The following is a 12,056-nucleotide window of genomic DNA, read 5'->3' as shown; positions in this document are numbered from 1 at the left end:
ACTATTTTAACATTATTTGAATCAATGCTAAGAGGTGAAAAGCTCAAAAACATCTGTATTAAGTAAATGTGGCCATTGTCAAATATCACTAACAGCTCTTCACTGTACTGCCTTCTTTCTGCACGTACAGATACAACAGACATGCAAGAGAATGGACTCAGAAATATGCAATGTAAACTTGTGAAGACTTTTTCATATACCACAGAGTACTGTAAATTCTAGGTTTTTTTCAAAATTAGAAGGAAATGGAGCACAGTTTACTGTTTCAATGTATCATGATGCCCCTTGAATTTTTTCACCCATGTAAGTGTGTTTCTGGAGCAAGGGAGAACAAACTTCCAAAAATAACCTTATGACTGTGATAAGAATATTTATCCTCTTTGTATGCTTTGCAGAAGACATTTATTATGGTTTTTAAGAGTTGGACATCTGCATCTTCAGACTACGAGATCCATAATGCAGTTGTAAAGCAACCAAATTATTTTTGCTGGAAAAAGTAGCTGTTTTTATGTGATGAATACTGTATGTGTGTCCTTAAAGTACATTGTCCATTTCATAAGTGTGTTCAGATTTCATTTTGTTGGTTCACTTATATAATTTGTATTTTTTTTACTGTATAGACTAAATATTTTATTTACCATGTAAGTCATTTCATTTTAGACTTACTTGCTTGTGCACAGTATTGACAAGATACAACTGCTAGTAATGAAAATAATTGGAGTATCCCACCCGTTAGGATATTCTAAAGACTGACTGCAGATTTCTTAAAACCTGAAATGATCTTTGCACTGTAATTCTTTGTACGCTGATTATGGAGAAACACTTGTTTTTGATTCTGTTGCATACTTGACTTAATTTTATTGCAATGTGAACTAATTGCACTGCTATGTAGAAAGATATGTAACCGTTTTGTTGCTATTCACAACTGATTTTTGACGTGGGCAACATAACACTATCACAGACCTTTTACAAATCTAAATGTAGCCTTTTCCATATAAATAAAATGCATTTTCTACTACTTGTCTTGGCTATTTTTTTTTTAAATCATGCATATCCATAAAGTGCTTGTTCTAACATTAGAGAATCAAAATATTAAGTGTGCATGTGTCTTGTAGACAAAAGGGAAAATAAAGCCGTGCATCACATACTACTTGGAACTGTGTCGCAATTAATTTTTATGCTAGCTTTAGCCTAATTTATTTAGCATGCTCTGCCCATTGTTTTATATAGGATTTCAACTAGTTTAATGACATATTACATCTATATTCATTTATGGAGGAAATACCACAGTGTTTGAACATCAAACACTTCCGTTAAGATGGTGTATTTGCAATATCGGAATATTACAGTAAAATTCTCACACTTGAAGCTAGCTTTTCCATTAACTGGCATTTCAGTTGCTTCAGACTATGCATGTGGAAAACCAGTAGTGCTGGAGAGGGGCAATCTTTTCTTATGAAGTAGATTAAAAGCAGAAAAACTTTGATTTCCTACCATACATTCTTCATGGGTATCTGAAAATAAAAATGCGTGACTCATGTTTTTCTCCGTACCTTGCACATGAAAGAGAAGTGACTTGCAGTTGGGAAATTTGTTGTCATAAAATACGTTTTCAAGATGACAAAAATATTTGGGTTCTTTTTACTGTAATGAATGCCAAACTGGAATTTGGGGTGTGGGCGGGAAGTGTGCACAGTAGGAGCTTTTATTCCTACCAGTGGCATATTGTTATCTTCGTGCTTGCTGACTTACTGACCCAAGTGGCGTAAGTTAGTCACGTATGGGAAAATGTCACTCCTGTGCTATAGTTTTATCTGTGATGTAATGATGACTTGTGAAACAAAAGCTTGATGGAGAGCGGCTCTATTAATCTTGAAATATCCTTGTTCACTTCAGATTGTAAGCTGAATAAATGTGGGGTGTTTTGTTACTAAAATGAGTGCTTTATTATACTTGAACTAGGACAATGTAGCTAGGAAGGCAAAGCCATTGTTTATACTTATTGCTAAAATGGTGGTAGAAAACTTTGGCCATCAGAATGTGTTCCCAGAGCTTTTATTTTTTCTAGATCGGTAGTAATACGTTTGTACTAGAAGTTATTTAAATGTTTGCAATATCTGTATTGAACTGTGTGAGATTGGAAGTTTGCCTTGCATCTCGGAATACTCACTTTCTTTTGGTTTACTGATTTGTATTAGGGGATGGTTTGAAAACATTTGTATTTCAACTGGTAACTTTTCTGCTGTGTGCCATACCTGCAAGAATGACTTTCCATCACAGTGCAAGACCAGCAGGATGATCAAAAAAAAAAAAAAAAGACCTACAACACTGAGTAAGGCATTCTGCCTACAGCATATTTAAAGACTAAAAAAAAGTTCTGTCTTATGAACGTGCTGTTTTAGAGGCATGAAGCTAAGTCTTTGATTCTTAATGACCCTCCTAGCAGTTCAGCCTTTCTGCTTTTGAAATGATATCTGAGATAAATACAATGTCACTTAAAATTTCAGCCTTTCAAAGAGTTGGCTGGATTTCATCTACGGAGGCAAACATCTCCGCTACTACTTATTCAGAGTTCCTCTGTTAATGCTTTTTACATCAATGCTATTTTAAGGGGTGGGGGGAAATTATAGCTGAAAGGTTACTCCATCCTGTGTTGTTTACTATGATGGAAAAAATTGCATCATCTCTGCATCCTTTTTCCCCCCTTCCCTCCTGCTCAGAGCTGCAGTGTCTCCCGTTCCAGGCACGCAGATACCCTGTGTGCTCTGCCTTTGACACAGCCGCAGCCAAAGCCTTGCTATTAGGAGGAAAGCAGTGAAACTGTACCGTTAGTTTTTGGCCACAGCTCATCCACTTCTGCTTCGTTAGTTTTTGATCTCTGTATTGTTTTCTGCCTGCGGCCTAATACAATAAACGTGGAAGAATACTATTACGGAACTTGTGTGCTTCTCTTAAAGGCTATTGTCCTGTGTCAATGAACTGCATGCCCGTGACGGAGGGAGCGGAGGGCGGCCGGGGCCCGGGTGCTTAACCTCGCGGGGAGTGGGGACGGGACACGGACGGACAGACCAACGCGCCGCCGCGGGGTCACCTTGGCCCGCGCCTCTCCCGCGGGGGGGGGGGCGGATACTTCTATTCCTCGCCCCACCTCTCTTGCGCGTCATCGCGGCGGGCAGCCAATCCCCTCGCCTCGCCGCGGGGAGGCCTGCGCGCGGCGGCCGCTCTCCCAGGGTGCCGTGCGGGCGGCCGCGCGACCCCTGCGCGCGCGCAGGCGTGGCGGGCGGAGGCATGGCGACGGCGCTGGCGCTGCTAGGCCGGGCCGCGGCCCTCGTCACCGGCGCCCAGCGGCTCCTCAGGTGCGGGCGGGACGGGACGGGGGCTCCGGGACGGGGGGTGCCCCTTCTCGGCGGGCTGGGGTGTTCGGCCTCCCTCCCTCCCTCCCTCGCGCGTGCGCCGGGCGTCCCGTGAGGCGTTGCGGGCGCCTGTGGCGGTAACTGGCGGTGCCGTTGTGTGCAGGGGCTGTGGTGTCGGCGGCTCGGCGGAGAAGTGCCTCTCCAGGGGGATCAGCACGGATGAGCGCCCGAAGCGGCCTCTGACGGCCTATTTCCGTTTCCTGAAAGAAAATCGTTCTACTTTTAGGCAAAAAAATCCAGGTATGCGGTCTGAAGGGAATTAGGTGCGAGAAGACTCACGATTGGCTTTGGTTTGCTTTTAGAAACGCAAAGTCTTAACACGTCGGGTGTGCCGGAGGTTTTGTTGTAAAGCTGCCGTCACTTTAGATACATACGGTGCTTTCCCGCCAGAATGTGTGATTTAAAAAGAAAACTGGAACAAAGTATTGCTTTGTAAAACTAAACGTCATGAAGTAACTAAAGTACATTACCCTGATTTCAGGAGACCAAAACCATCCTTTTATCCGTAGCATACCACAAGTAAATTCAGTATTGCCATACTTACTCTCTGTACATGTATTAGCTTAGTCTTCTATACTTAATAACTCAGAAAAGTGAACGTTTGTGTGTAACCTTAAAAATGTTTGAAGAAAGAGCTTACCTGGGCCATGCATGTTAACAGTGATTTGTGTTTGTCAGTTATTTTTAAATTTGTATGTATTTGAAGTACACTATTGCTGACGTAACGAGCTGTATATGATTTTATTTTGATGCTTAGTAATTTAAAACCTACAAGTACTGGATTGCCTCAACGTATCTGGGAGAAAAAGTAAATGTATTTAGAGGAAAATGGTTTTCTGTGAATATGTTTATTATCAAAAACTTCGTTTATAGGCAGTGCAGTCACTCTTCTTGTCAGAGAGCGGCAAAATGGAAAGCTGCGCTGATTTTGAAAACACTGTTGAAACGAATGTTAAAATGTTTAAAGAATTATGGTTATATTGGGCAAGTCATGAGGTAAATTTAACAAGGGAAAACCACTTGATACCCTGTTTTGCTCAGTAGTTCAAGAGTTCAACAGTCTGAAAGGTTGAGACACTGAACTTGCAGAGCTTATTGTAATTATGTGCCACACCAGTGTTTTCCACATGTTTCCAAAATTCAAATAATCTGCAAATAAATGTACTGTATCTCATATGGAAATGGAGAATTTGGGGCTTTCTTGTTCCAATAGAGGTAGTGTTCAAAAATAACCTGATAATTTAATTGTTTTGTTTTATCATTGGCAAAGCATATTATTTTCAAAGGTTTTATGATTACTATACTTGGATTAAAAACTCCCCATCTGTCTCGTTTTTCCAGAATTCTGGAAGTCAGGTTACTGATACGAGCTTAGTTCTGCTTTTCCACTGTTGAAATGGCTGAACTTTACATTTGAGGTGGGAGAGAGGATGATCTATTTTTTCGTTTAGTGTGAAGCAGAGGGAAAGCCTGGAAAGGGTTTTTCAAGAAAAGAAAAGTCATAACCTCTTTCCAACACCCTTGTTTTTTTAATTTGTGGTCCCGTCGTTGTCCCCCCCCGCCCCCCCCCCCCCCCTCACAAATTCAGGTCTGGTTGGAAACCTTGTCAAACGTGCAAGGGCCAGAGTCAAAGGCAGTCAGCTGAAAACCAAAGCAAATTCAAGTTGCTGTCTGTAATTTTGTTTGTGGGAGAAGGAAATTACTTTTTCTTTAACCTTATTTCTGTTGAATAATACTGTAAACAAAGGACTTTATTTTAATAAAGATCAAGCATGGCTGCTATATCAGCTGGATATAAACTTTTGGTTTCTTACCCAGCCCCCCTCCAACTTCAGACTATCTTGCATGGTAGAGAAAAGGATCCAACTCAAAAGCAAAAAAAAAAACCAAAAAACAAAAAAACCAAACAAAACTGTTGTGGAGTGGTAATAGCTGTTTGTCTTGAAATGGTGCTTCAGTTTATAACTGCATGTTTCATTTGAGTTTGAACCAAGAGCAGGGACTCTCCCCCCCCCCCCAATATTACAGTTCCCTTTAACTGTCACAGTAAGTTGGTTTTATGAAAGGAGGAAAATATATTTGTACAGGAAAAAGATACTAGTGGCAGCTTTCCTTGGGAAAATTTGAGGAAGCTTACTAAAGATACAATATTGATCTTTATTTTCTTGCTTTCTAATTTTAATGTACAGAAATGAGCAATGTGGAGCTGGTTAAAAAAATAGCAGGTGCTTGGAAGGAGTTACCAGCATCACAGAAGCAGGTAAGTTTGTATCTTTGCCCCGTGTACTTTGAACTCTGTAGAGTCTTAGTGGTTGTTTTACTTGGTTTGATGTCCTCTCTGGTTTTTTGTTTTGTGTTTGTGGGGGTTTTGGGGGTGTTTTTGTTTTTTTTTTAAACAACAATAAAAAAGCACTTTTGTACAAAGGTTCAGACATAAAAAGAATTCTGAAGAGAATTGGGAGCTTTGAAGTACTCAGGGGAAAGTACTTTGATACTTCTACACATGACCTTGGTTTTAGTATTTTTAATCTGTTGTCAGAGAAATGACACAACTCTTGCTCTATGCGGCTGTAGGGCTGGGAACCAATATCTCATGTCTTTTTGAATGGTAATTGTGTGCGTCTGTGTATTAAATGTATAATAACGTAAGTATTGTAAAGTTGTTCTGCTTTCATATGCATAAGTTAGGTGAAACCTCAGTTAATTTTGATGAAGGGACCAACTTTTTTTTCTCCTGATTAGATAGCAACCAGAGCCCTAACTTACAGGTAACTTTCTTTGTTTCATCTAACTTACTTTTTGTCATAGGTAGTGAAGTTTCTTTAAGAGTGGCAGTTTCAAGGGATAATGTAAAACAACTCTACGAATTGCTAATCATTGCATATTGTGCATGGCATAAGTGCCATTTATAGCAAAGTAATGATTGTTCTTCCTTGATTGCCGTTAGCAATTAGATTCAGTTAGGAACTAATTGCAGTTTTCTAGCTAAAGGAATATCTTTGTTCAACCGAATTGAAGTGCTCTTATATCCATTCTGGACTCTATGTGCCTTAGTATAAAATATGCCTTTCCATTTGTATGTCTGAAATGGAGAACAGGATGGTGATTTTTCAGGTCTACCTGGATGCTCGGTAGCCTGGCTCAACTCTTCTTGGTGCCCTGGTACCAAGGCCATGATTTTTATGATGCTTCTGTACCTGGTATTGGCTGATGTAGGAATGTGTTCGGTGACTGGAGCACTTGTGTGCTGCAATGGGTATACACACTTTAAGAGTAATCATTTCAACCAAGCTTCAGCTTTTCCTCCTTGTATGCAAGATTGTTACTGCTTTGAGCTGCATCTGAAGATTCATCTAATGTTATCAGATTAACTAAGATAATTCATGGGAAGAGCCCAGGTTTCGCATCTGAGTTCTGAATCCATTCTGCTAATCAAACAGGTCTCAAATTGCTACTTTACGTGAAAAATCTTATGTTCCAGGGTAGTCTGTAATTTTTTTTTTTTTTATTAGTAGGTTAGAAGTGTTAGCTTGTTTAACAGTCAAGTGCTTCTGACTGAAAGCATCTGTTTAAGGTTGGTGATGGTTTGTGTTGTAGGTTTATGAGGAAGCTAGAAAGACAGACTGGCAAAGATATGAACAGCAGTTGGCCGCATATAAAGCACAGCTAACTCCAACCCAGGCTGCGGCTTTGAAAGAAGAAAGGAGAAGACGACTGGCAAAAAGAAGATCGTTCAGGGCAAAAAGAGTAAGTATTTTGAAGTTCAAGTTTCTTTTCTCTCTGTTTGTCTAGTATACAGAGCAGAGTTGAGGCATGTTTAGAAATACAAAAGTGACTCTCAGAATAAAAAAAACCCCACACCACAAACCCAAAACAAAACCCAGAAAACCACATGGACTAAAATAATTGCTGGTGTTAGCAGTTATTTTAATGGCTTTCCTGTGCTTGAAGACCAGAACTAGCACATATCTTTGTGCTCACAGGTAGCTTCTCTGTGCTTTTTTTCTTCCTATTCCTAAAGCTGCCTGAGAAATGATAGGTAATAAAAAACATTTGAACCAGCAACACTTTCTTTGGTTGGGAAGACATCCAGAAATAGCTTTTCACAAAGGGCCTGTATCTGTTACTTCAGTGGCCGCTACAAGGTAGTAGCTGTTTGAAGTAGCCTTTTTTCCTTCCTTTCTTTGGATTCTGCCACTTTGCTCTCTGTGTAGCTGCTGACGTGTTGAATTAGTGCTGCATAGAGGTGCATCTGTTGGTGTCCTTTATTGACTTATTCATACAGATCATCTTCCCTGTTCCCTTTTAGCTGGTTTATATATAAATCCTGAGAGACAGAACCATCTGTAAAGGCACAATATTATGGTTTGTCCAGTGGCAAAATAAGTTGAAGGGGTTACTTATTGCTTGTTCGTTTCTGTGAATTAAACTGCTGGTGTGACATTGCCCTAATTGGCAAAAGTGAAATTAATTTGGTTTAAAAGACCCCTACTTAGAGGAATTTTTTAATCCAAATGATTCTGCTGATCCTTTTTAGAGTATGGCACCGCAAGGAATTTAGCTGGCATGCCTAATACCTCAGCAGATGTTAACTTGCAGCACCCAGGCTGCAGTGTGAATGTCTTAGGGCTGGAGAAAACAACAAGTGTAATTGCATCCATAACTTGCTGTACTTTCCCTCTCTCAGCATCGTCCCTGTAGGCAAAGCATTCTGATAGCAGAAACCTAGTTCTGTTTCCCTGGAAATCTGCTGGTTCTGTTCTACCTTCTCACCTCCCACAAAGTTGGGTATCTGCCCTCCTCTCTGCAAGCATGCAGTATTTCACACCAGAAACTGAAGCCTTACAAAGATAATAGAAAACCTGCCGTCATGCCTTTCTTACTGAGTGGAATTTAGTAACAGTCTTTGGTTTCTGGAAGACTTAGCTGAAGTAAGAATCAGTTTAAAATGCTTTTTTTATGTCTGTGAAAATTCAAGGTGTTAGCTTTTCTTAATTTAGTTTAGCATTAGTCTTGACAAGTGGTGAGAGCATCTTGACACGCAGTCCAGTTTACAGAATAAAACACCAAAAAATGAATTTGGGTCTGATTTTTGTATAAAATATAAAGACAAATGGTAAGCTTAGTTTTGGAAAAATGAATGCTTGGTAGATTGAATAACTTTTCTTGTTGTTTTTAAAGGAATTGACTGTGCTTGGAAAACCTAAAAGGCCTCGTAGCGGCTTTAACATTTTTGTGTCAGAAAACTTTCAAGAAAGTGAGGGAATTTCACCTGCGGTAAGCCAGGAAAGCTTGTTCTTTAAAATAGATCTATTGTATTCAGAAAATGTCTTTTAGATTCTGTCATCTTCAAAGAAACTGTTCAATAGTTCAGTATCTGGATTTTGCTTTGCTTAGGTTATTTTTCTTTTAGGCTGCGGTGATCTTGCTATACTGCTGGTGGCATGTCCTATATAAACTGCTGTGTGGGTATACAGACTTAAAATATTTGCGCTATTTTTTGCACTTCAGTGTTACAGACTTCATCTGTTCATTCTGTATGGAGAGAATTCTACTTCTCTTTGTTTTGGTGCAGAAATACATTAGTTTTTCAAATGGTTGTGGTGGTCTGCAGCCATTTCTGTCGTAGTGGTTACCGTACGTCCTGTAGCACAGTCGATGTTACGGAACATGCAAGAGTTCCTCAGCAAAGTCACAAGTTCTGCACTGAACTGCACTTTGGGGTGATTTAAGTTACACTGGTGCATTACAGCACTTGAAGCACTGGAGACCTCCCCTGTATGCCTAATGTTCCTTACCCTGTGCATTTAGTCAGTAAATCAGGATGGTGGAAATAGTTTGTTCCTCAGTTGTCTATGTATAAGGCAGGCATCTCCAGTCAGCCGAGGCCCGGTTTGACGCACACGTGGCAAAATACTCCTGAAGTGGTACAAAGTTTCCTGTGATCATGGTTAATACTTACGTGGGCTTGGCTTAAGTTAGGGCTTGGTTTAAATGAACCCAATATGCGTGGTGAGATGCAGTCATGTTGCTATAAATCAGCTCGGCTGTTCTGCCTGCCTGCTTTTGCGGCAGGCTAAGGAACTTAAACTACTTTGTGCTTATATTATCTGTAAATGTGGCTCAGATGATCCCCAGCAACTTGTTGAACCGTTATCGTTTATTATTTACCTACATTAAGAGGGTGGGGTATTAAGCCCGTGTGACTGTGCTTTTTTACATTGGTTTATACTTGGCTTTCACTAGTGTGGCATTCACCTGTAACCCTCTGTGGTCAGTCTGCTGTTAAAATAATCCTAATGCATTGCATCTTCTATATCCTGTAGGCAAAGCTGAAACAATTATTTGATGCATGGCGAAAGCTCTCCAGTTCTCAAAAGCAGGTATGTCAGTGGATTTTGATGAGGCTCTGATCTAATCAGAATATGACAAACTTGAGTCAAAATTAATAAATTCGTACAAAATCTTGAACTTGGTTGCTCAAAATATAATACTGAGGAAAACACTCTGAGATCTTATTTATGTGTCTTGAAAAAGATTGTCATTACTTTTATTCCAGTAGTGACCATTCTTTCACAGTGCTGATGAAATGTGAGTGAGTGCGATAGGATGGAAGTTCTGTGTGCCTGGAAATGGATGCTGGGTGGCATCGAGGGAGGAAGGTGGAATAATTTGCAACAATTTGATTTTTTTTTTCCTAATAATATATAATATTTTTAAATGTCAGCATAGTAATTTGCTGCTCCTGGAAAGACTTTTGATAGGTAAAAGCAACAGAAATCTTCAAGTGATGTGCATGCAATAATTTATTAACTTTGGTTGTCTTGGGGATAGTTTTCTGCCAGCTTTCTCAGTGTATTGAAATATGAACCTGCAGATGGGCAAAGGAAAATTGGAGGGGTGCTATACTGAAATCTAATCTAAACCTCCAGATTTTCAAGTATTCTGTACCTTACTGTCCTTCCTCCTGAATGCCCTTCTTCCAGATTTTTTTGAACGTGTACTTAGAACGTGCGCTAGGTTCATGTTTTTTCTGTAGAAAAAAGAATTCGAAGTAGTTCTGCAGAAATATCTGTTCCTGTTCCTTACATAAGCCAGCTCTCGCAAACTAGTACTCAAATAAAAAGCCTTAGCTGTTAGTAGTAATATTGAATAAACTTTCTCTTCAGGAATGGCCATCTGTTGACATAACCATAACTCAATGCTAAGGTTTCGTATTTTTGTGCGAGTTTGATGTTTTTTTGAATTTTCTGGAGGCGAAAGTGAACGCCTGGGATGTGCACTGCACAGGTCTTGCAGTAAGTCACCTTTGTATCAAAGGGGAGGATGCGACATGGCAGTTATCCTCACAAAGCCCCTTCCGTAACTGTTGATACATAATTTCCTTCCAGCCATACCTGCAGCTTGCTGAAGATGATAAGGTTCGGTATGAAAACGAAATGAAGTCGTGGGAAGCAAAAATGGTTGAACTCGGACGTGAAGACCTGATACGTACCGGAAAGCAAAGGCCAAAAAAGAAAACTGCTGAAACTGCAAATAAAGCTGAAACAGCCAAAGCTCCCTCACATGAAAACAAGGCAAAGTTAAAGTTGAAAAAATCGGAAGAATAAAATGGTTAAGTATTTTATATTTAATGCCCTTTGGTTGTCATGTCTTTATCCTGCTGTGTTAATGCTGCAGTTGGCGTTAGCACTGAAGTTTGGAAAACCCATAAAGGGCCCGTTGGAGAAGTAGCAAAGGTGATCAGGTAAGAGAGAATTCAGTGTCTCTCAGAAGTGACTGAAATTGCAGCCACAAATCATTGCAGGTGTAGCCTGAACTGTACGACAGTAACCCGTTAAGCTGTGAATAGTGATACTCACTGACATCAGCAGATCTCTAATAATGGTAGATAACAGCTAGCTTTTATAAGAGATTTTTTTTTATGAAAGCAAGAATAGTCTACAATGTCACCATCTAAATTCTGTAAATAAGAGCTGAAATCTGAGTTAATGCTGCTGTGTTTTATTCCCTCCATGGTATTGGTAGTGAAATGTTCTACATTTCAACAAAAGGCACAAGAAATGTAAGATACTAACTTTTATTTTATGCGTCTGTCTTTTTTTGTACGTATCAATCTGTGTATACCACTTATGTTGCATTTAATTAAAGACCGTATGAGTTTTGTATAAACATATCTTTATTGGACTTTTATTCCATGGTTTTGTTTGGATACATGCAAACACTTTTGCCTTCGTGTTGTCATATTTGGGACAGCCTGGAAGGAAAAGAAGATGTGTGAACTGGTAGAACTTTGAGTTTGGATTTAATAAATACAGGTATTTTCAAGAGCTGCTTGTTTTTTTCCTGGGGTCTCTCCGTCTTAGTGAAAGTCTCCTAGGTATTTTGGAGAATCTGTATTTTTAGAAGGCAGGCAAGCTTTTTCAGTAGGCAGTGGATTTCATCCATCCTGAATGACCCACAAAAGCCAGCAAAGCTTGTTTACCACTGGGAAGTGGAAAGCCAAATCGGAGTCCCTTGCCTTTTTTTTCCTTTTCTTTTTTTTTAATTTACCGATGGTAACTGTATCTGAGCGCTCCTGGCTTTCTTCCTTTGCAGGAGGACTGTAGGTTCCCAGCACGTCCCTGAGAGGGAGCGATGTGA

The 12,056-nt window shown here is 39.9% G+C and overlaps 2 protein-coding genes across 4 annotated transcripts in view; both read left to right on the top strand.

Moving 5' to 3' along the window:
* UBE2D1 (ubiquitin conjugating enzyme E2 D1) overlaps window positions 1–2,929 on the top strand; it is a 197,364-nt gene extending 194,435 nt beyond the window's left edge. For all 3 annotated transcript variants that reach the window (XM_050898833.1, XM_050898830.1, XM_050898831.1), the window contains one exon: window positions 131–2,929. In XM_050898833.1, coding sequence (XP_050754790.1) covers window positions 131–176 — 46 coding nt within the window. In that variant the 3' untranslated portion in view covers window positions 177–2,929. The remainder of the gene's footprint in view (window positions 1–130) is intronic.
* Window positions 2,930–3,288: 359 nt separating this feature from the next.
* TFAM (transcription factor A, mitochondrial) lies at window positions 3,289–11,758 on the top strand. The gene is made up of 7 exons (XM_050898927.1): window positions 3,289–3,356; window positions 3,517–3,653; window positions 5,603–5,673; window positions 7,011–7,160; window positions 8,595–8,690; window positions 9,740–9,796; window positions 10,805–11,758. The coding sequence occupies exons 1-7, from the start codon at window positions 3,289–3,291 to the stop codon at window positions 11,021–11,023; spliced, it is 798 nt and encodes a 265-aa protein (XP_050754884.1). The 3' UTR covers window positions 11,024–11,758.
* Window positions 11,759–12,056: the final 298 nt, after the last annotated feature.

Source organism: Gymnogyps californianus, chromosome 6 (genome assembly GCF_018139145.2).
Source record: "Gymnogyps californianus isolate 813 chromosome 6, ASM1813914v2, whole genome shotgun sequence".
NCBI lineage: Eukaryota > Metazoa > Chordata > Aves > Accipitriformes > Cathartidae > Gymnogyps > Gymnogyps californianus.
Note: the sequence above shows the minus strand (reverse complement) of the source record. Positions and strands in the feature narration are given on the sequence as shown.

What these genes read in the sequence shown, in the direction of transcription:
- TFAM (XM_050898927.1), top strand. Translation starts at nt 3,289, where the DNA reads ATGGCGACGGCGCTGGCGCTGCTAGGCCGGGCCGCGGCCCTCGTCACC. An exon ending in TTTTAGGCAAAAAAATCCAG is followed by an intron (nt 3,654 to 5,602) that starts GTATGCGGTCTG and finishes TTTAATGTACAG; the next exon opens with AAATGAGCAATGTGGAGCTG. An exon ending in GTGAGGGAATTTCACCTGCG is followed by an intron (nt 8,691 to 9,739) that starts GTAAGCCAGGAA and finishes TATATCCTGTAG; the next exon opens with GCAAAGCTGAAACAATTATT.